This window comes from Hakea prostrata, chromosome 9 (genome assembly GCF_041222555.1).
Source record: "Hakea prostrata isolate BN-2017 chromosome 9, UWA_Hpros_2, whole genome shotgun sequence".
In the NCBI taxonomy this organism is placed as follows: Eukaryota; Viridiplantae; Streptophyta; class Magnoliopsida; order Proteales; family Proteaceae; genus Hakea; species Hakea prostrata.
Window position 1 is genome coordinate 56841667 of NC_142608.1, and position 22932 is coordinate 56864598.

At 36.8% G+C, this 22932-nt stretch overlaps 1 protein-coding gene and 1 pseudogene across 3 annotated transcripts; both read right to left on the bottom strand.

Moving 5' to 3' along the window:
• Positions 1 to 11047: 11047 nt before the first annotated feature.
• LOC149005663 (uncharacterized) lies at positions 11048 to 16587 on the bottom strand. Of its 3 annotated transcripts, none has more exons than XM_089169129.1 (5): positions 16003 to 16587; positions 14501 to 15644; positions 13616 to 13912; positions 12011 to 13507; positions 11048 to 11913 (listed from the first exon to the last, which is right to left on the bottom strand). In XM_089169129.1, the coding sequence occupies exons 2-5, from the start codon at positions 14993 to 14995 to the stop codon at positions 11260 to 11262; spliced, it is 2943 nt and encodes a 980-aa protein (XP_089025255.1). In that variant the 5' UTR covers positions 14996 to 15644; positions 16003 to 16587; the 3' UTR covers positions 11048 to 11259. The 3 variants fall into 3 exon arrangements, with proteins under 3 accessions (XP_089025255.1, XP_089025254.1, XP_089025256.1); XM_089169128.1 differs by having other exon boundaries at positions 15986 to 16587; XM_089169130.1 differs by having other exon boundaries at positions 13616 to 14100; positions 15986 to 16587.
• Positions 15434 to 16476, bottom strand: LOC149005664 (toll/interleukin-1 receptor-like protein pseudogene; annotated as a pseudogene).
• Positions 16588 to 22932: the final 6345 nt, after the last annotated feature.

The following is a 22932-nucleotide window of genomic DNA, read 5'->3' on the forward strand; positions in this document are numbered from 1 at the left end:
ATCCTCATCTTAACCATAAAATTTTAAGTAAACTTGTGCATAAATGAAGAGAATGAAATTCTCACCATAATTCATAATAGACAAAAAGTTCATTAAAGATTTTGGAAGTTTTCTATTATTTTAAATAAAAATAAAACTGATAATAGATGCCAAACAACTTAAAATAATGAAAAAACCTCATAATTGAGAATGATAATTAATACCAAAAAGATCCCAAATGAATCAAAAACTCCATACGAAATGTGGTATAGAAGGAAGCCAACTGTGAAGTATTTTAGAGTATTTGGATCTAAATGTTTTATCAAGAGAAAGGAAGAAAATTTGAGAAAGTTTGATGATAGGGTTGTTGAAGGTATCTTTTTGGGGTATTATTCTAAGAGCAAGGTATACATGTGCTTCAATAAAAGACTTGGAAAGGTTGTAGAAAGCTTAGATGTGAAGATAGATGAAAATCTACCACATCCTAAATTTGTTGTGATTGAGGACCCTACATTTGACAATGTTGAAGATAATGAAGAGCTTGAAAATGAGACACCACATATAGTATAGTCTGATGGAGAACCAGAAAGAGATGGAAGACCCAACGATAATAGGTGGACAAAAGTGCATCCTCCTGATCAAATCATTGGCACTCTAGATGAAAGGATACAAACAAGGAATATAAAGAAAAAGAAGACTACTTTCTCATTGATATCTCAAGAAGAGCCCAAGTCAGTTTATGAAGCTTGTAAAAATGAAAGTTGGATGAAAACAATGAATGAAGAGCTTGACCAAATAGAAAAGAATAACACTTGGGAGCTAGTTCCTAGACCAACTAATAAGAATGTTATTGGCACCAAATGGGTATTTAGAAACAAGATGAATGAAGAAGGGAAAGTTGTCAAAAACAAGGCTAGATTAGTTTGTAAGGGAGATGCTCAGGTAGAAGGGATAGATTTTGATGAAACTTTTGCTCTAGTTGCAAGGTTGGACTATTAGGATGTTCCTAGCTTTGGCAGCCTTTAAGGGTTTTAAAGTTTATCAAATGGATGTTAAACAACATTTCTAAATGGTGAGTGAGAAGAAGAAGTCTACATAGAGCAGCTAGATGGATCTGAAATAGGTGATGATCCAAATATGGTATGCAAGCTCAAGAAAGCATTATATGGTTTGAACAAGCTCCAAGATCTTGGTACTCAAGACTTGACACTTATTTGCTACAACTGAGTTTAAGGAAGGGAACTGTGGACAGCAACCTTTATGTCATGGCTGAGAATTACAGTAAATTGGTAGTTATTGTGTATGTGGATGATATTATCTTTGAAGGTCATGTGATGAAATCTATCAAGGTTTTGCAAAGAAGATTAAGCTAGAATTTGAACTGTCTATGCATTTCATTATTGGATTTCCACTTCTAGATCGCATTTGAAAGGCAAGAATATTTTGGGGGCCATTTGTCACTTCAAGGATCATGGTACCACAAGCAATTCGGAATGGAAACGTCTTAATGAAAGAAAGTTGTAACTCTTGAAATAAAGTTATCCATTGTTATTTAATATATCGTGTCCGTAATGTGAGGTGAATTGAGTGAAAGTATGGAAATTGTTTGTAGATTTTTGCTTTTTTTGGTTGAATTTATAGATTTATATAAGGGATGAAAACTATACATATACCATCGAATTGGGTGTAATTCATTTTCCTATGATTCCCTACAAATATACTGCTAAGATTATGAGACCTAGCATTTTATTATCTAATAATCACAATTAAACACAATTTGGAAATGAACAGCCCAGTGATCATACCGGATTAGCTGAAATCTGGCTTCGATTATAAATGCTTGGTCTTGTGGTCCTGCGGCAATGTTTGTCACTCAAGATTATGGCAATGATTCTGTGCCAAATTTGCCCACTTCAACACAGAAGCATAAAAATGGATTCTGTGCTGAATTGGGAATTTTGGCACAGAATAGTTACCATACAACCCCTCATTGATCAAGCTGGGCTCATCCACAAACACAGAAAACAACAACAACAACAACAACAACAAGAATTAATATTTCTTTTCTCGACTGGGGTTAAAAGAACAAATTAAATTCTAGACTAATATGCAGCAATACGTTCAACTTAATTGGTGATGGTATCAGTAACATATCGCTTGAAGAATGAAACCTCCATAACCAGCAAGTAGAGGATGTGTAACAAGGTTTTTCAGCCCATAAAGCAGGTCTGGTTTCATTTTTTCCCCTGACTTTGTCTGGGTTGGGTTGGTTTTTGTGCTGGCTGCCTATTTTTTACATGACAAAAGTGATGGCCAATGTTAGTGATAAACTGAACCACATAAAACTAGTCCCCTCTCCCTCATGTTTTCTTTAACTACTTCACTCAAAAACGTCTCTCTCTAACCCTAATTCATGGCATCTAATAGTTGACAGTTTTACTTTGGAAGGTATTTGTTCATGATTGGTTTATGCCTTCTTTCATTCCCATCGTTGATCAGAATATAATTTGATTCAACGAATGTTGGTTCTTCATTTTTTTAATAGGCTAGTAAAAGAACTTGTATTGGAAAAGAGATGGATGTGCGTCCTGCTCATCAAATTCAAGTTTTGTGTGCTTGAACAACCAGGATTGTGAAATCAAAACTTCTACTGGAATTCAAGTTCTTCATGTTAATGGACTCAGATACCATCTTAGGAGTTCATAGAGAGAGGAGTTACATTGGACTGCTAGTCATATGCACAGAAATTCCTTGGTCGGGCATGTTTGTTCCTTTTCCTTGGGCTACTTGATCTATAGGATTTATGAATGAACAAAATGATGGAATTTTTTTGGTTGATATGAGACTATGGAAAATGTGCTCCATCACGTCATTAGTGACAGGGGCGGACTCAAGATTCAACATTTTGGTGGGCCGAAGAATGAAATTCTAGATAACATTCCCATTGGGGAAGCACTAATGCTTTTCTGCTACACATATTGTGTGGGCCCTTATAAAACTTATTGGGGATCCCACCTCTGAATTATTTTATTATATTAAATAATAGTCTCACATATATTTTGTGGACCCACTCATTTGAAAAAATAGATAAATTATTGATAATAATTGTTTTTTAGACAAAATATAGATAAATTAAAGAAAAAAAAAGGACACTTAATTCAACCCTAGAAAGTTATATGCAAACCAAAATTTTCTTTGACAAGAGACGCAAACCAATTTTTAAGTTTATTTTATTATTTAAATTAAGAGATGCAAACCAATGGTGGTTTTACTTTACTAGACATTTTATTCATAATATAAAATCATTTTATATAACAAAAATTGCAGAAGAAATAAAGAAACAAATAATATAAAATCAAATAAAAATAATAAGAAAAAAATAAGAAAAAGATAGACGATAAATAAATTGAGAAAGAGTACTTAATGATAAGCGCCTTACAATTGATGAGTTTAATGGATGCAAAAACAGAAGACTCTGCTGATCAACATGGGTGGTGTTCATGAATTGTTCTTTGAGTTGCTAGAAGCATCAGATGGTTGCTGAGGGTGGTTTCCTACAGTGCTTGCTTGGTTGGCACAGAGGGTGATTGTTGTACACGTTTTTTGAACTTCAGCTTGTGTCATGTATCTGCTTTTTGAGTTCATTGATGACCTTTGTCCACCCATGAACTGAATCTGCATTCCTTGCTTGAGCCTCCAAGTACATGATCATTATTGCACTAGCTCTTGTAATTTTCTTAAAATGATAAGGGATACATCCTACATCAGTTAAGGACCTGCTGTGGTGATACCCAAGAAGGATCTTATGTTCAAAAACACTAAATAGACATCTCAAATCTGGAAAGCGATATTGAAGGCTAAGTTTCTTGGATTATTGCATGGATCCTCTTGATAGGAGTTCAAGTTTTCATGTATATGATGAAAAGATGATCTTCAGAGAGGTTATGACTAATTAGGGAAGTAACTTTGGAGAAGAATATAGTAGAACACTTTGCGGCATAATTTGGTTTACATCGTCTATACTATATTTTTTGTGCTAAGTGAATTTTGTTAAAAGGAAGCAAGAAAAAGGAGAGTAAATGCAGCTATATACATCAACCGTTATAATCCTAAAACACAAGGACTAGCCAACTACCATGACTTGTTCTCTAAACAAATCAGTATCTAGGCCATGATAATTGACCTTGGCCAATTGTCCATCTGAGCTGATTTCTAATTCTTTCTGGCTGTTCTTGAAAGAAAGTTGGCCACCAAAATTTGCTTAATTCTCTGCAACTGTGTGTGATCTTCCACTCTATTTCTTAGCCTTTAACGATTCACCCACTTAGGCGATTGTTTAACTTCACATTTTTTTTCTTCGGAGGGGGGTGGGGGGGGGGGTGATTGCAACAAATAATAAGATTACTTGGAAGTGAAAAGAGCTAAAATTGTTCTTTCATATATGAAAATCCTCATGTGCATATATTCAAACATTAAATTGCTTAAGCAATATTGAATATTTTCCGCAGACTATTCAAGAGTCAAGACTGAAAATTTTAAGCACAAACCTTCCATAGTTATTGAAGCTGACCAGTGACCATGGTAAACTTGAAAAAGAACCAGTTTGCTCGCTACCAGCTCAACCAGATTGCTTAGATTTGGTAGGTGACTGAGTTCCTCTGCCAAATCAGAACTTTCAAATGTCCTTTAGTTTTTCTTTGCATTAATATTTTTACCTCTTAAATCTCGTCAATTGCTGGAATCTAAATGCCTCACTCATAGCTTCCTTGTATCATTTAATAATAGTGATTCCTAGTTCATTCAACTTGGCATTTTCTGTTTCTCTGGTCTGCTTTTCGTTTGATTTCTATCTATTTTTTGCTTCTTGTATTCTTGTTTCTACAGGTTGCCCCTATTACATTTTAGACAAATTTACAGTGACAACTCGTCTGATTACTTAAAAAGGTTTGGTTTCTCATTTGCAACTGTCTTATTTTATAGAAATATGAAATGATTGTCTCCCTGAACCGCTGTAGCTACCACACCAATCATTTGTCCAAAATCTAAATGTGTCAATTGCAATACCAATTAGAAGACAAAGCTTTGAATTAAAATTCCATAAGCTTAAAGGTTTGGTTCTTCATTAGAGATTGTTTCTTATTCAAAATGTCTTATTTGGAACTGTGTTTTGCCAGTAGTTGTGTTAAGGTTTGGTTCTATGTTTGATTTTTATTATATACAGCTAGAAATCTTGTCTTTTAGGCAACACCAGTACAAAAAATAAAGGTGTTAGAACGAACACCAAAAAACTATGAAAAAAATTAGGAACGAAATGAGACAACATAGATTTAATGTGGTTCACACATCAATGTGATGGGCCACGTCCATTGGCAAAGCAAGAAGACCTTTCACTATGCATGGAAGAAGATTACAATGGATATACCTCAAAATACCCAACAAACCCAAATCGTTATTAAAAAAGTCTCACCCAAAACCCCAAGGCAGAATTATGACAATGACTTTACAAGAGAAATTGTATTCAAACTGGTTATGGGTCTGCCCAAGACTTCTGCTTCCATCACAAATATCAGAAAATGCATCATTAATTGGTAGTAAAGGTTTTTCATTCTTTGTTTGATATATATTACAAATAGGAATGTTGTCTTGTATTCTGCACCAGTATTGAGAAAGGCCTTTTTTCCGTGCAAGGGAAAGGGGGAACTGTTAGTATTGATCTCTTCTGTCTGTCTAATTAGTCCTGCTTTTCCTCCCAAAAGGGAAACATGGTTTAATATATTTGGGCACTATCTCCAAGCAACTTACTCCTTGTTCTATTTGTTTCAGTTTAGAAAAAATATCAAGGATAAAGAATACCAGCATATAGATGCTTGCTCTAAGGCCAGCTATTCAATTATTTAAGGATGTCATCTTTTAGTTCTGTTTAGATTACTCAATTAGTATCAATTGTGTGTTCTGTTGTGTGATTTACCTGACGTAGAACAGTTTCAATTGATTTAGAGTAGACTGTCAGTGACATGAAATCTGCCTACAAGGGGAGTTGTACTTCCATTCTATACAGATTTATGCTTAATTTTGTATATCTTACACTAATCAACAGTCCTTTATCTGTTTTTAAATTTAGTGTGGTAGTTATTTGTTGTTAAAACAACTTGCACTTTCAAGGCATGTATTCCTCTTCTAATAGCCAAGATATTACATTGAAAATTGAGTACAACAGTCTTGCTTATTCTTAGGTGTTTTTCTCCGTTAAAATTAATGTCATTTTGGATCTGCATTATTCTATGAAATGTTGGTCTCTACATTTTTCATCCTTGTGTTTTCTGATCTGAATCTAAATTTCTTTCCAGCCTGTCAGCTTTTCTGTTATCAGTAGCTGTTGTGTCATCAAAAATTTCATTTTTAGGTCATCTTCTTTGCTTGTTTTTTGATAGTTCCCAATTTAAAACAAGCTTTTAGCCTCTCTTAGGCTGCCACTCAATCAAATCGATCAAAAATGGCAGCAGAAATCTAGAACCCAATGGAACCAGCTGGGAGATAGAAATACACAGTTCTTCCACATCACAACAATGAAGGGAAGAGCTAGAAATAGAATCAGATCATTAAACTATAATGGAATCAGTTTTAATGATCCCAAGAATATTGAAGCTGCCTTTGTTTCTCACTTCAAATCAGTCTACACCTCCTCGAAGCCTTGGATTGAAGATTCTTATCCTGATGTGATCAAAGGAAGGATCACAAATGATCATGTCAATATCTTAAACTCCCCTGTTTCTGATGATGAGATTTACTCTACAATTCTCAGCATTCCTAATCAAAAAGCTCCCGATCCTAATGGTTTCTCTAGTGGCTTCTATCATTCAGCTTTGGAGATCTGTAAGCATGAGATTTTTGCTCATGTTAAAAGCTTCTTTGATACTGCCTCTTTTACATCTTCAATCAATCAAACATACATATCTCTCATACCCAAAGTGGAGACACTCTCTTCGGTGAATGATTATAGACCTATTAGTTTGTGCAATGTTAGCTATAAAGTCATCACCAAAATTATGATTAATAGAATCAAACTCATTCTACCCAACATCATATCCTTTAATCATAATGGATCCATCAAGGGTAGACATATCCAAGATAACATCTTGATTGGGCATGAGGTCATGCACAAAATCAATCAAAGAAGAAAAGGAAAGAGGAGTATCATGGCTGTTAAGCTTGACATGAGCAAGGCGTATGATAGACTAGAGTGGAATTTCATTGAAAAAGTTCTACATGCTTATGGCTTTCCTCTACCATGGATAAGATGGATTATGTTCTGCATCACTTCTCCCTAGCTATCTATTCTTGTTAATGGAAACCCATTGGCTTTCTTTAAACCTAAAAGAGGTTTAAGACGAGGAGATCCCCATTCTTCTAATGTTTTTGTCTTATGTGCTGAAATGTTATCCAGCCATATTGAAGAGGCTAGATTGAAAAAGAAAATCAAGGGAATCAAACTCAACAAAGGGGGTGAAAGTTTATCGCATCTAGCATTCGCTGATGACCTCATTTTGTTTGGTCAAGTGAATCATTAAGAGGCAGCTCAATTCCAAAAAATCATTGACAAATATTGCCAAGTATCTAGGCAAGCTTTAAATGCTCAAAAACAAGAGTTCACTATAGCAAAAGCACACCAAGTCAAACTAAAAAGCAACTGACTGAGCAGTTTAATATGATAACAACATTGAATTAGATATATACATGGGTATCCCTCTATACAGTGGCAAGTTAAAGCAGAAACATTGCAAGGGTCTGATTGAAAGATTCAATAATAAACTCCAAGGCTGGAAAGCAAAGCTCTTAAGCTATGCTGGGAAAGCTGTCCTTATACAATCGGTGACTCAAACAACGCCAAGTCACTTTATGTCATGCTTCATTCTCCAAAAAAAAAACACTAGCTGAGCTGGAATTAGCCACCAGAAAATTTTTCTGGTCAAATGGAGAGAAAAATCATATTCACACCATAGAGTGGAATATCATTTGCCAACCAAAAAGAAATGGAGGTCTGAACATCAAGAATCTTGAGGCATTTAATCAGGCCCTGATTGCCAAAAAGGCATGGGAGCTTAGCACTGAGAAAGACTCAATTTGGTTTAGAGTGGTGAAAAGACAATACTTCAAGCACTACAGTTTTTTACAAGCTTCAACTCATCAGTATTCATCTTGGGGATGGAAGTCCTTAATTAAAGTGAGGGACTTAATGTTGGAGGGTATTTTCCATCAAGTGGGTGATGGAGAGGACATCAATCCTTGGGAGAATAGATGGATTCATCCATCACTTCAGCAGCAGACCCTATATCCTCTGGCTTTTGATGCTCCTAACAGAGTAGCTTTCTTTCATAGACCATGAGACCTCATCATGGTTTGAAGACAAAGTTAACCACTGGTGGAGCCCTGATATGGCTCAAATTATTCTGAACATCCCTCTTCCTTCAACAAAGAAGATAATAAGATCATATGGGACCAAACTGCTTCAAGAGAATTCACTGTGGCGTCTGCATACAGACTCTTAGTAACAAAGAGAGCTCAAACCGCCATATCCCTTGGCTGAAATTATGGCACCTCCCACTGTCACCAAGAATTCTTCTCTTTTATGGAAGATATTACACAACAAACTCCCAACTCCTTATCTTCTGAAAAACAGAGGATGCAGAATCAATGATGTTTGTTCACTATGTGCAACAGAAATTACAAATCTTAACCACATATTTTTGAAATGTAACTATGCAAAGCAGGTGTGGAGTCGCTTTAGAATCTGTTGGTGGAACCACTCTGCAGATATAGTTGAACAAATATCCAAACGGATAGCATCAGCAAAAAATCACACGATTGAAGGTCAATCTCTGTCCCTTCACTTAATTACACTTTTGATTATATGGTCTTCTTTCAATAATGCAGCTCATGGTAGACCATACAAGAATACAAAACAAGCTTGGTGGCTGGCTCTCTCATTGACTGCTGAATCACACCATTCATCTGCTACAGTGGCTAGAGGAGAAGATTCAAGAAAAAATATTCACTGGATAGCCCCTCCAAGAGACTTTATCAAATTTAACATTGATGGTTCATCAATGGAAAAAGCGAATGGCAGTTATCAAGCAGGTATTGGAGGAGTTGCCCGAGATCATAAGGGGCAGTTCATTCTCTGTTTTGCTTCTTTAAGTGGGAACTTCAATGCTCTTCAAGCCGAAGCAGCAACAATGAAAAAAGCCTTAGAAATAGCAATTTCCAGCAACTTTAGAAAGGTGATTTTTGAAGGAGATAATGCAGCAATTATTCACCTCGTCAAACACAAAGAGAAAGCAGAGCCGTGGAGTATCAGGCATATTATAGAAGACATCCATGTGATGAAAAAAGAATTTGATAACAGTATTACATTCTTTTAGTGTAAGAAAAGTTAAGCATGTTTGAATGCTAGATTTAGATGAGATTTTTAACCTGGAAAGATTTTGACCTGGATCATTCATTCGATTGTGGCCATAGACAGCTCCGTGGTGTGCATTAATTGCGCAGCACTAAAGCTCTTCTATTTTTAATTATTATGTTTTGTTTGCAGGTATCTCCTTGAATAAACCAGTGGTTACATCTTGTGGTACTGGTGTAACAGATTGTGTTCTTGCGCTGGTGAGACATATATCTCTGCTAAAATAAGAGAATATAGATCTGCGAGGTGCTGAACTGTTCTCCTGGATTATGACATTTGAAAAATAGTGCTTATGGTCGATTGCCTTGCAGGCCTCCATCGGCTTGGGAACACGCCTGTCTCCACTTCATAGGTCGAGTAGTTTGGAAGAGTTGTGAAAGTTTAAATCACATCTTGATTTAGCATTCAAACAGGATTTTTATCAAAGAAATTTGACCATCCATTTCCCTTTGGATGAGGGACACTTCTTCATTAGTCACATCCAATGGTTCAGAATAAATTAAAAAAAAATATATATATATATATATATATCTCTTCTAAATATTACCTCAACCTTTAGATGTGACTAATGGACATGTATCCTTCATCCAGAAGGAAATGGATGATCTATTTCTTTGTCGGAAATGGACCTGATAAAATTATCATTCAAACATGCTTAACTATGTTGAATGTGGAGTTTCATCCAATCAAGAACAATCCTGGTGAAGCTTAACATGCTTTAACTACATTGCTGCTTTTGTTTTGAATGTGTTATACCTTTCACATCTTCATTGACTACCAAAATTAAGAATCAGTTTACTGAGAAACCATATGTATCTACAAAATTGAGATTAACTTGAATGTAAGTTGAGACCTCCTATAGAATAGAAAAGGCTTTAAACTTTTGAAGCACCACACACTTGCTAACTTAATTGCAAATGTGTATATGCTTTTTGTGTTTTGGACAGCCTTCATGTGGGCCTCACTGATTCTTAACCCAAAAACTTGGGTCAAATCCAACGTTGCTCTTATATTGTTCGCAGGTTGTCTGAATGTTTGCATCTCTCTTTGGGAGTTGATCCTGTTTCCCACCTCTGTCAAAGCATTCTTCAAAATCTGACTTCAGCAGAAAAAGACATGATTTACCATTTACCAATGAAGCAAGCTGAAGCTTCCTTGATAAATATTTTTTCCCCCTTTTTCTTTTGGGGAGAGAATGATGTTTTATTTAACAGAATTCAGAATTTCATACCCTTCGCATCATACGTGATGAACAAGAACAATGCTGATGGTAAGCTCAAAACAGCGAGATGGACTTCTTTGGGGGAGTCGAGGAAAATCACTTTAATGATAAATCATTTTTATGCTAGCCATTTGTGCGGTTATCTTAAATTATTAGGACATTGTCCAACATTATCCCAGAAAAAGCTACTAGGAGAATACTAATTTTGAGTTTCTAAGTCTATAAATAAAAAGAGTTCAAAGCTAAACTCTATATATATACCATTTTAAAATTAGAAACTTTATAAGTCGCTTTTAATCATTTATAACTACGCTTCAGCCCAAAAGCTGCTCATATGTAAAAGCTTCAAGCTAGTTAGCTTTGTTCAAACATTCCATTTGATAATTTCTTTTACTGATCAATCCAGCAGCATCAACGAACATAGAAAATTTGCGAATTTTCTTTTACTGGTCAAGGTGGTAAGAATATATCTAATCTCAAAATCTACCACATGTGTAGGTACATCTAAGAGCCAAGCACAAGTTCTATTCATTTCCCTAAAAAAGTTATCTTCTTACCCCTCTAAAAGCCAAAAAAAGACACATGGAGTAATTGGGTGACATCATGACGGAAACACTGTAGGACTGAAACAGTTGGAGAAACAATGCCAAACTGCTTTCACTGCAACAAAGCAATTGCAGGCCTCTGGGCCAACATCTGTCTTGTTTTTGTCATCAGGACAAGATTCACACATCGGCCCACCATGTTCCTCCTCCACCTCTTCATCGGCACCTTCTTCTTCCTCCACCACGTTATCACCATCATCATCATCATGATCATTGTCACCATCAAACCATTTGAAGAAATCTGCTACCAACTTAGAATTGGATTGTTTGTCAGGCATTTGTTGTTCTGAATCCTTATCTTTGAACAACACCTTACAGAATTTCACAGGGATCTCGAATCCATATACACTCAGTATCTCAATAGCATCATTGCTTTCCAGCGGAAACCCAAACCAGTCGAAGCCTTCGAAATGGTGGATGTAGATTATGTCTCCGTTACTGGTGAATTCACTTTGGTCCTCAACTCTAATGGAATGTTTAAAGTAAATCATTCTTCCTCCCTGACGATGGATATAAGCTTGAACCACAAACCTCTTCCGTTCCAGCGGTTCCTTATATCTAGATGGAAAAACAATACACAGAATTGGGGACCCTCGATCACTAGTGACAATTGATTTGCGTCTCTCAACACCTCTGACTAGAAGTCTTCCCTGCAATTGAATTGTAAATTCCTATCAATCAATTAATTGGTGTCCCCAAGAAGGAAAAAGAATAAAAAGTTACAAGAAGAGAGATGAACAAAAGTACCTGCCCGGATATTTTCCTCCTTGTCTCTGTCAATTTGTCACAATTAGTGACCATACACTCTTTTAAAGATTGAGCTCCTTCAAAGTAGTGAATTTTTTCTAGATTTATACAATCGTGAATAGATAGAGTGCTCAATCTTTTCAGGTGTGATATATCAGGTAACTCTGTTAACTTATGGCAACCTTCAATTTCCAAATATTCCAAGGATTTTGCTCCTTTGATGCACTGTATATTCTCTAGATTTACACAATCTTGAATGCATACTTTCCTCAATCTTTTTAGGTTTGAGAAATTGGACAACTTTGTTAACTTGTGGCAACTTTGTATCGTCAACACTTCCAATGATTCTGTTCCTTCCAGGCCACGGATATTGTCTATTAATTGGTTGCAACTGTGCACCGTTAAATCTTTCAAGGATTTTATTCCTTCCAGGCCCCAAATTTCCGCTAGATTTTCACAATTAGTGACATCTACTCTCCACAATTTCTTCAGGTTTGACAAATCTTGTAACTTTCTTAATTTGGGACAGTCTTCCAAAATCAACTCTTCCAACAATTCTGTCCCTTCAAAACCCTGGATTTTCTCTAAGTTTTCAGCATTGTGGATGTGTAATTCCCTCAGCCTTTTTAGATTTGACAAATCTAGTAACCCTGATAATTTGGGGAAAGGACCTACAGTCAACTCTTCCAAGGATTTTGCCCCTTCAATGCAAGAAATTTCATTGAGATTTCCACAACCAACCATAAATTTCTTCAATCTTGTAAGGCTTGACAAATCAGGTAAACTTACCAATGATTCGCAACCATAGATTGATAAATTCTGCAATAATACCAGGTCTGAAAGATTATAAATTAACTGCAGTGAATTACAGTTCCCAACTTCAAGAGTAGTTAAAGTGGAGGGAAACCTTGGGAGAGATTCAAGGTTCATGTAGCCTTTCAAATGTAGCTCCTGAAGCTGATAAGGAAAACTACTCTCGCTGATTTGAAGTGGTTGAAGCATCCTGTTGTCGCCTATTTCATCTTGCTGTGAAGCCATGCTCATTTTTAACACCTCTAAGAACGAGAGCTTTGAAAAATCATCTGGTAATTTCAAAATCATTGTACCTGTCAAGTCTAAGCGAGGCAATCTCCTTAGTCTACCCATGGAGGTCGGTAGTCTTGCCAGTTTACCGCATCTTGAAACATATAGTTTCTCAAGCTTCTCTAATTGCCCTACACCATCCGGCAATTCCTCAATCTTTGTTCTACTCACCAGAAGCTCAACCAAATGTGTTAGATTACCAATAGACTTAGGCAACTTGTTGAAAGATTGACAAAAATTGAGATTAAGGATTTTGAGAGAAACCATCTGACAAATGCTCTCTGGTAGTTGCAAAAGAGAACTGCACTTGCCGAGATCTAATCTTTGTAAGCAAGGAAACCATTTGAAGAAGTTGGAAGAGACAGAGAAATGACTAGAGCCATACAGATTAAGAACCTTCAATTTTCGAAATCGCTGTCAAACAAAATAATACATATAAAATAGCAGTCTTTCAAATTCAAGGAAGAAAAAAAAATTTGATAATCAAAAAATTGAAGAGATAAAATTACAATCATATTCTACCTTTTTATTATTTTGAGGTCCATCATTCCAAGCTTGGTTGATGCTGCTGAGTGGCAAGTTAAGATGAACTAGCTCCTCATGATAAAAATTGGCCGGTGGAATTTTCAAAGTAGGGTCGACCCACCAATCTAACCATCTTAATTGGGAAGGAAGATTCGAAAAATCCCCAGTAATGATACTGTTCTTACCTTGAAGGCGGAGAAACCTTAAATTGGGCATCTTTGCAAAGTCATCAAAGCTTAAATCATCTATGTGCATTTGATTATGAAGGCGAATACCCTCAAACATTTGAGTGCCCTATAACAGAAAAATAGTATTAAAGTAAGAAAATTTCTTTAAAAAAATGTAAAACCTTGTTTAAAAGGGTGCTAGCCTAACTTCCATATTGTCCTACATCTTACGAGGTATAGATCAAAGCTGCAGTCAACTCAAGCCCTATCGTTGCTACTTGCAGTCTCAAGATTAGGGAGCGACGACTAGCAGGTCTTTTAAAAAAATAAACCAAAGAACATGTGAGTCTGTTATCAAATAAAACAAAAAACAATAATGCATAATTGTTGAATTTCACCTACAATCAAACGAACACGTGGAAAAATGACGTAGATAAAAAATAGATGGGATTCAATGCATTGAATAGTCAAGTCAAATTGTAACAGCCCACAATTAACAGTTAGCCATTGATCGAAGCCTGTTAACTGTTTTTGAACCTATTGATCCACAGGAGAATATCCCGAGGTATAGATCAAAGCTATCTTGACCTTCGTATTTTTATGCTATTGCTTAGACTTTAACCCTTATCTGTGTTTATTGCCCATCTTACATCAAATGGAGTGAAATGATTATTTGTAATAAGAAAGCAAATTTAGAAAAAAGGATGACACTCACCTTGTCTTTTCCAATTGCTTTTAAGATCTCATCATCAGACCACAATCCTGTACTCTTCGAACGATCCCCATTGCTGTTCATCGAGGCAATTTTCATCCCCATAAATCGAAGTTCATCATGCATGCTCAAGGTCTTGAATTTACCAAACTTCAAGAGATGCATTTGGATGAGTTCTTTTATGGCTACTCTTGGATACAATTCACAAGCTTCCCACAACTCAATTCTGTAATCTACAATGTCTCCAATGAAATGGCACGCAATATCAAGAAATATGATTCTTGCATTATCACTTAATTCGTCGTAACTTATCTTCAACCTTGCAAATACTTCATCCTCATAGCTTTTTATCAACATTCCAGAGACCTTGTTATCACGGATATCTTTCAATCGACATAATGTAATTTCCCATTCTTCTTTGCTCTTGTCACAAAGAAAAGAACCCAACACTTCTAGGATCAGAGGTAACCCATCAGCATGGCACACGACTCCATGCATTAGCTCAGTATAATCATCTGGAGGGTTAGTCGTTGAAAATGCATGCAAATGAAGGAGCTGAAGAGAATTATCAGAATTTAGTCCCTTAGGCTCGTATATTTTAATATCTCCATCAGCATTATTTACATTCAAACAATGCTCATTTCTAGTTGTGATGACAACCCTGCTGCCTTGACCAAACCAATTGATACCACGAGCTAATGCATCAAGTTGTGTATAATCATTGACATCATCAAGAATGAGAAGAACTTTTTCTCTGTGAAGTCTTTTTTCTATCAATTTTGATCCTTCAGAAGCACTGCTAATGTCTTGTTCCTCGCCCAAGATATCTTTAAGAAGCCGCTTTTGAAGAGAAACTAATCCCTGATCGCCTCGTGAAGCTTCTTCTCTCACATTGGCAAGAAAACTCCTCCCATTAAAGCATGAAAAGATGCAATTTTAGACAGCCTTTGCAATAGTTGTCTTTCCCAGGCCGCCCATCCCACAGATTGCCACAAACCTTACATCATCAAAACCAATATTTAACATAGGAAGCAGGATATCAATATGTGAATCGATTCCAACATGATGTTTACATTCATCCAACGGGACGTTATTTAGTTCTCTAGAAGCCCTACGAACAATTGACTCGACTATATTTAATTGATCCCTGCAATTTCTCAGAGTAAACAGGTGATCAGAGGAATAGATAAGAATATGCATATCTCTTTTTGAAAAAAAGAAAAAAAAAATTTCTTAAATCTTTGAAAATGATGAGCAATAATTTAATGGCAGTAACGGGTACAAAAATGAAAAATCTAATCTTGTTACAGAGCAAAGGTAATGGTGTGTTTGAACTGTCTATTTTCCCATTTATCTCACAACTACATAACTCCACTTAAAGAAAGGAAACTACATGAACTGTACGGTCCTAATCTTATAGACAGTAAGAAGAAGGTAATTTCTCAAGTTAAAAATATGACACGTACACATGAAGAGATCAAGACTTACTCAGTAGTTGCGTTTACCTCAAGGGTCCATCCACTGAGTTTCCCGACCTCCGTCAAAGCATTCTTCCATCTCTCAACATCTTCAGAACTGTACTTCTCCTGATGTTCCTGAAATGGTCCCTCAAAGCTTATTCCTGTCTGATGTCGAACATCTCGTGGCTCAACATCGATGAATACGGGAAGAATGGTCTGACCGTGAGATAAATGACGCTCCCAAATGTCAGCAAGTTCCAAGAGACAGTATTTGCTATGTGGGTAGCTTTTGGAGATGACAGGAATGGAGATTTCAGACCCTTGAATAGCTCTCAGAAGAGAGGGGCAAATCTCCTCTCCTTTCCAGAGTTCTTCACTATCTATGAAGGTATAGATTTTCTCTCTCGTTAGTGCCCTGTAAAGCAGAGTGACAAAGTTTGTCCGAGTATCCAGGCCTCTGAAATTGATAAACACATCATAAGAAGAAGATCGACGGGACAATGCAGATGAAGAAGCCATTAACTTGCGGTTGCAGAGGAGTTTTTGGTGCTTCTCTTTTTTCCTCTTCTTGTAAATCTTGTGGAGCTGATCGCTTCTTCTTGGGTATACAAATTACGTTTCCTGCGTCAATTGTTTGTTATGCAAATCGCATTGGATTCCCTAGTGATTGGCTGGAATATAAATAAAATACATAGATTTTAAAACCCAGCTCATGGTTGAGATTCAACATCACGGGCAAGATGGGCCGCTGGCACATGGGAGGAAAGATTCGAGGCAAGCCCAACTACCAACTACCAACTCGCCACGGGAAGGATTCGAGGCAAAGCCCTGAATTAAAAATAGGCCCGCCTAATTTTTACAGCCAATTCCAGAAAAAGTAATTTCTGAATAATTTGGTAATAAGATACATATACTTTTTATTTATTTATTTATTTATATTTTTAGAACTGAGGTTTGCCTACCTAGCTAATTTGAATATAAGGCACGATTTTACCCCTAATATTGAGAGGATTCGAATGCAAAAAGAAATTAACCAAACTCACAACACTGATCAATATAAGTCTGATAGAATTATCAAATGAGTAGTATCTATAGGGTTCAAAATTCAAGATTAGCTCTATACAAAGTTTTGTTTACCCTAGATCTATACGTAATTAAATCAATCGATAGTGGTAAAAGAGAAATGTATGAGGTGGGCAATGAGTTTGATTCCACTACCTTGGGGAGAGAGAGGGGAGATGGTTCCACTTCCACACCACTGATATGATGGGTTCTCACCTCCAATACAATGGATCTCTTGTCTGCGAGGTGGGAGTCTTACTATATCAATGGTGTGGAGATGTCTACTATTCCATGAGTTCAAATCAGTTATATATACTCTGGTTCCCCCCACATACACAAAAAAACTCTCAATGCCGCCTATATTATTTAATATATTACAAACAATGTGCTATCTGTTTTAAATCACACAATAACAGGTAGAGCCCACCTATAAATATTAAAAAGTATATACATAAATAAAATATATTGTGGGCCTCATATGGATTCCACCCCTGTAGTGTGGTTCAAAACCTTCACGGGAGCACTTGTTCTTCCCTGGGGGGAGATATCCGGACTCGTCTCCCTCTACCTCCTTCCACTTGTAACTCTTCTCTCTCTGGGACCCATTTGATAGACATGACCGGATTTTCCACCTTTAGTTTGTGTTTGAAAGGCAAGATTTTTAGGGTCCCACCTCCATTTATCTCTTTTTTTTTTTTTTTGGTAAACCTCCATTTGACTCTTTAAAGGATCTTAATATCACAAGCAATTCCAAACTCTAAGTCTTAGAATAAAGTTACCCATAATTATTATTATTATTATTATTTTGGTAGAAATCCATTATTATTTAATACATTGCAACCATGAAGTGAATTGGTTGAAAGTACGAAAATTGTCTTTAATTCATTTTTCTCTTTGGAATTATTAGTTTTATGTTAAAGTATGGAAACTATAAATATATCATGGAATTGGGTGTGATTCACTTTTATGCGATTCCCTACATTAGACTAGTAGGATTATGATATGTAGCATGTTATTATCCAATGGTCATAATTAATCACCATTGGGAAATGAACAGGTTGTTGCTGCACAATCCTGTTCGTTCCTTCAGCCGGTTGAACTTGCAAGAATGAGTTCAACCGTGGAGGTCGAGTTTTCACCTCCGACGATCTAGTTAGGGATCCGACTAAGGAAGGCAAGAAAGTAATGAATAATAAGAATTCGAATAGTGATAATTCTATTCAGCGTACTTTTCTCTTTTTATAGCTTTTCTAAGTATGAGTTTGAGTGGGATTCAAACCTTAGTTAGATTGCAATCTGAATCTTAGTCATTGAGTCCTATTCGAACATGAGTAGTTGAGTATTGACTGAATACTGTTTCTTTGGGTAGAATCTTATTCAGATTTGCCTTGTTATTCAGCCTTTGTATTTATTCGACCGACCTTGACTTGATTGGTCTAACTTGATCCGAGCTGGTCGGACTAGGTTCAAACCAAACTGGTTTGATTCCGATCTGGTCGAACTGAACTCACACCGAACTGGTTTAATTAGTTTATTTATTCTTTCCTTATCACAGCCCATTGTGAGGAGTTGAGTAGATTCCTTTACCCTCCAGTTTGCTATTGTCACAGCAACGTCATATCTCCAATCTTGACTAAGCCACTGGCTACACCATTCTCATCTTCCGTAACTTTGCCAAAGTTGAAGTGAGGCTTCCATAAGAAACCCAAACCAATTAAATCCTTCGAAATGATGGATGTTAATTATGTCACGCTTATTCATGAACTCAATGTTTCTCAATTTTAATTGAATAATATGTTCATCTAATACTTTTTGCTCCCAGTGCATGCAAGCACTAATATATAGCATGATGGTTACCAGCTCACCAGCCACAAATTTCACTTGTTCCAACTGTTTTGGAGATGTCAATGCAAAAACAACAAACAGAACTGGTGACCCTTCTGTTGTTTGTTTTCCCCCCCCCCCCCCCCCCCCCCCTTTTTTTTCCACCTGTCTTCTGTTGGGTTTAGTGATGAAAATCACTTTATCCTTGTTTTTGAATTCAAATTTGAATTTGGTGGGTCCCACTTAGTGTTAAACATGGGTAGGTGTTTGGTATCATTAAGAGGGCCTTGGGAGAGGTAAATGGAGAGAGAAAAAGTGAGTTTCTAGTGACTTCTAAAGGGGGTTTTGTCCAAAAACGGGATTAGCTTTTTGAGAGTCTTCTTCTTCTTGTGGTTTTGCAAGAAAAGGGTTTCTTCTCTCTTGTGTTCTTCTCCATTGCAACTCCATTGAAGCTTGAGCTTGGATTGAAGGGTTTTCTTCAAGAGCTTAAGGTGGAAGGGTATTCTAAGGAGCTTTGAGAGGTTATGTGACCGGTTGAGGTAACATTGTATCACACTCAAATCTTGTACTATTTTGAAGATTAAAATAGTGAAATCCCTCCCCGTGGATGTAGCTAATCTCGAATATTTCGGATTAGTGAACCACGTAAAATTCTTGTGTGTTGTTTGCATTTCATTTTCATTCTTGTGGTGGTTTGTTGTTTATTTGCTTTGTGATTGTCTTTCAATTTATATTGCACAAGATCCTTGGTTTATTTTGTTCATTTGGGTGATTTGTTTAATCATCCGGTTCCGTGGATTTGGTCTTGTCTTCTACAATTGGCATCAGAGCATAGGTTTTGTGCATTTATTTTGAAGACAATGAGTGCTCATACATTTAGGGTGGAGCCATTTGATGGAAAGACAAATTTTGAATTATGGAAAATGAAGATGAAAGATTTGTTGATTCAAAATGGTTGTCACAAAGCATTGTTGGGAAAAGATAAGAAACCGGAGGGAATGAAAGATGATGATTGGGAAGAGATGGATCTCAAAGCCATGTCCACTATTCGGTTGAGCTTGTCCAATGAAGTTTTATTTAATATTGCACATGAAAAATCGGCGGCGGATTTGTGGTCAAAGTTGGAAAGCATCTACCTTGTAGAATGAAGGATGGTTCAAATATTTCTAATCATTTGAATGAGTTCAACAATATACTTTGTCAATTGGAAAGTGTTGAAGAAAAGATGAAGGATGAAGACAAGGCGGTGATTTTACTTTGCACTCTACCGGAATCTTATGATCATTTAGTAACGACCCTATGTTGTAGTAAGGGGGATTCTCTTGACTTTGATTCGGTTTGTAGTACATTACTTGCCGATGAACTCCGGAAAAAGGCTTCGTTGGGAAGTTCTATGGAGGTGGGTTCGGAAGCTAATATGACAAGGGGTAGAAGCAAAGAACGTCATGATTCTTCAAAGGGTTCTTCAAGAAGCAAGTCAAGACATCGTTCTAAATCCAAGGGGCATGATGGCAAGTACAATTGTTGGTTTTGTGGAGAGAGTGGACATCTTAAAAAGAATTGTTTCAAAAGAAAGAAAAATGGTTTTAATTCGGGAAATGAAAAAGGTAAAGAGATTGTTGGTGAACATTCTAAGGAGGCAAATCAAGTTGTGGCTACCACATCTAGTGTTATCGAAGATGAAGTGTTGATAGTGGGTTGCAATTCGGAATTTCACCAAAATTGGGTTCTTGACACCGGTGCTACACATCATATGTGCCCACACAAATCTTGGTTTAGCACATATGAGCCATGTGAAGGAGGATTGGTGAAGATGGGGAATAACTCATCTAGTAGAACACTTGGCATTGGATCGGTACACTTGAAGATGTTTGATGGTATTGTTCGCACACTTGAAAATGTTAGACATGTTCCGGATATGACAAAAGGTTTGATTTCTTTATCTACTTTGGAGAAGGAAGGTTGTAAATTTTCCGGAGGAGATGGAGTACTCAAAGTTTCAAGAGGTGCTCTTGTTATCATGAAGGGAATCCGGGTTGGTCTCTTGTACAAGTTGTTGGGTAGTTCCATTGTTGATGATGTTGCAAATGTGGCGGTTGACAAAGGAGATGTTTCTCTTAGGTTGTGGCATCGAAGACTTGGGCACATGAGTGAAAAAGGTATGAAAGTTTTGATGGAAAAGAAACTTATCCCAAATCTGAATTTTTTAGAGAAAGAATTTTGTGAGCATTGTGTCTATGGGAAGCATCATAGAAGGGCTTTTAAAGCGGGTATGCACACAAGTAAAGGGATTGTTGATTATATTCACTCGGATGTTTGGGGTCCATCACCGGATATGTCTTATGGTGGTGCTCAATACTTTGTTACTTTCATTGATGATTTTTCAAGGAAAGTATGGGTGACAATTCTCAAGTCAAAGAGTGATGTGTTAATGGCATTCAAGAACTTCAAGGTTGAGGTGGAGAAAACAACCGGTAGAAGCATCAAAGTTTTGAGGACGGATAATGGAATGGAATATGCAAAGAATGAATTTGGTAATTTTTGCAAGGAAGTAGGAATTGTATGGCATCATACGGTTGTGCATACTCCACAACAAAATGGAGTGGCGGAACGCATGAATAGAACATTGATGGAGAGGGTTCGGGCTATGCTTAGCAATGCAAACTTGGAGAAAGAATTGTGGGCCGAAGCGGTGTTGACGGCATGCTATCTTGTGAATAGGTCTCCTTCAATGACTTTGGGTGGAAAGACTCCAAATGAGGTATGGCATGGAACTCCTTGTGATTATTCGGATTTGAAAATTTTTGGATGTGATGCATATGCTTTGATTCCAAGTTGTCAAAGGAGCAAACTTGATCCAAAATCCAAGAAGTGCATTTTTGTAGGATATGCTAAGAATGTGAAGGGGTATCGGTTATGGGATCCAAGTACCCATAAGATCATCATAAGTCGTGATGTACATTTTGATGAATCCTCTATGTTGATTAAGGGGGTGGAAAAGAAATGTGATGAAGAAAAATCAATTGTTGAGGATACCCATGAATTTCACATGCAACCTACAAGTTCTTCAAATGAGGATGCTCATGATGAAGATGTTATAGATCTTGATAATCAAGATGTACAAGGAGAAATTCAAGAAGAAACACCGGTTGGTGTTGAAGAAGAAATTGTGGTACCTTTGGGAGGAAGGCCAACAAGACAAACTCGTTTGCCGGAAAGGTACAAGGATTGTGTTGATCCAAATACTCTTAGAGCTTTGGTGGCTTTAAATGAAGAACCAAGTACATTTCTTGATGCCATCAATGCGGATGATGCAAAGCATTGGAAGGATGCAATGAATGAAGAGTTTCAAGCACTTCAAAAGAACAAGACATGGGATTTGGTGGAATTGCCAAAGGGAAGAAAAGCCATTGGTTGTAAATGGGTGTACAAACTCAAGAGAGGGGTGGATGGCAAGGTGGAAAGGTATAGGGCAAGGCTTGTTGCCCAAGGCTTTGCACAAAAGGAAGGTATAGATTTCTTTGAAGTCTTTTCCCCGGTTGTGAAGTTGGTGACTATTAGATTGGTGCTTGGACTTGTTGCTATACATGACTTGGAGCTTGAACAAATGGATGTAAAAACAGCGTTTTTACATGGTGATCTTCTTGAAGAGGTGTACATGAGGCAACCGGAAGGATTTGTTGAGAAAGGCAAAGGGAAGCTCGTGTGCAAGTTGAGGAAGTCCTTATATGGACTTAAACAAGCTTCAAGACAATGGTACAAAACTTTTGACTCCTTCATTTTAAGTCTTGGTTACAAAAGAAGTGAATATGACCATTGTTTATACATTAAGTTCTTTGATGATGGTTCATATGTGATTTTAGTTTTATATGTGGATGACATGCTCTTGGTGTCCAAGGATAAAGCTAAAATTGAAGAGCTCAAAGGGTGTTTGAGCAAGAGGTTTGAAATGAAGGATCTTGGTCAAGCCAAACAAATTCTTGGAGTTGAGATTCAAAGAGATAGAATGAATGGGACTTTATCACTTTCACAAAAGTCTTTTGTGAAGAAAATTCTTGAGAAGTTTGGCAAGTGTAAAGAAAAGGCGGT

Bases quoted from the DNA above. Each gene is read 5' to 3' on its own strand.
- LOC149005663 (XM_089169129.1), bottom strand. From the start codon at position 14,995: ATGCATGGAGTCGTGTGCCATGCTGATGGGTTACCTCTGATCCTAGAA. The intron at 13,913-14,500 runs GTGAGTGTCATC...TTTCTGTTATAG, and splicing joins AAGCAATTGGAAAAGACAAG to GGCACTCAAATGTTTGAGGG. The intron at 13,508-13,615 runs GTAGAATATGAT...TTTGTTTGACAG, and splicing joins GACCTCAAAATAATAAAAAG to CGATTTCGAAAATTGAAGGT.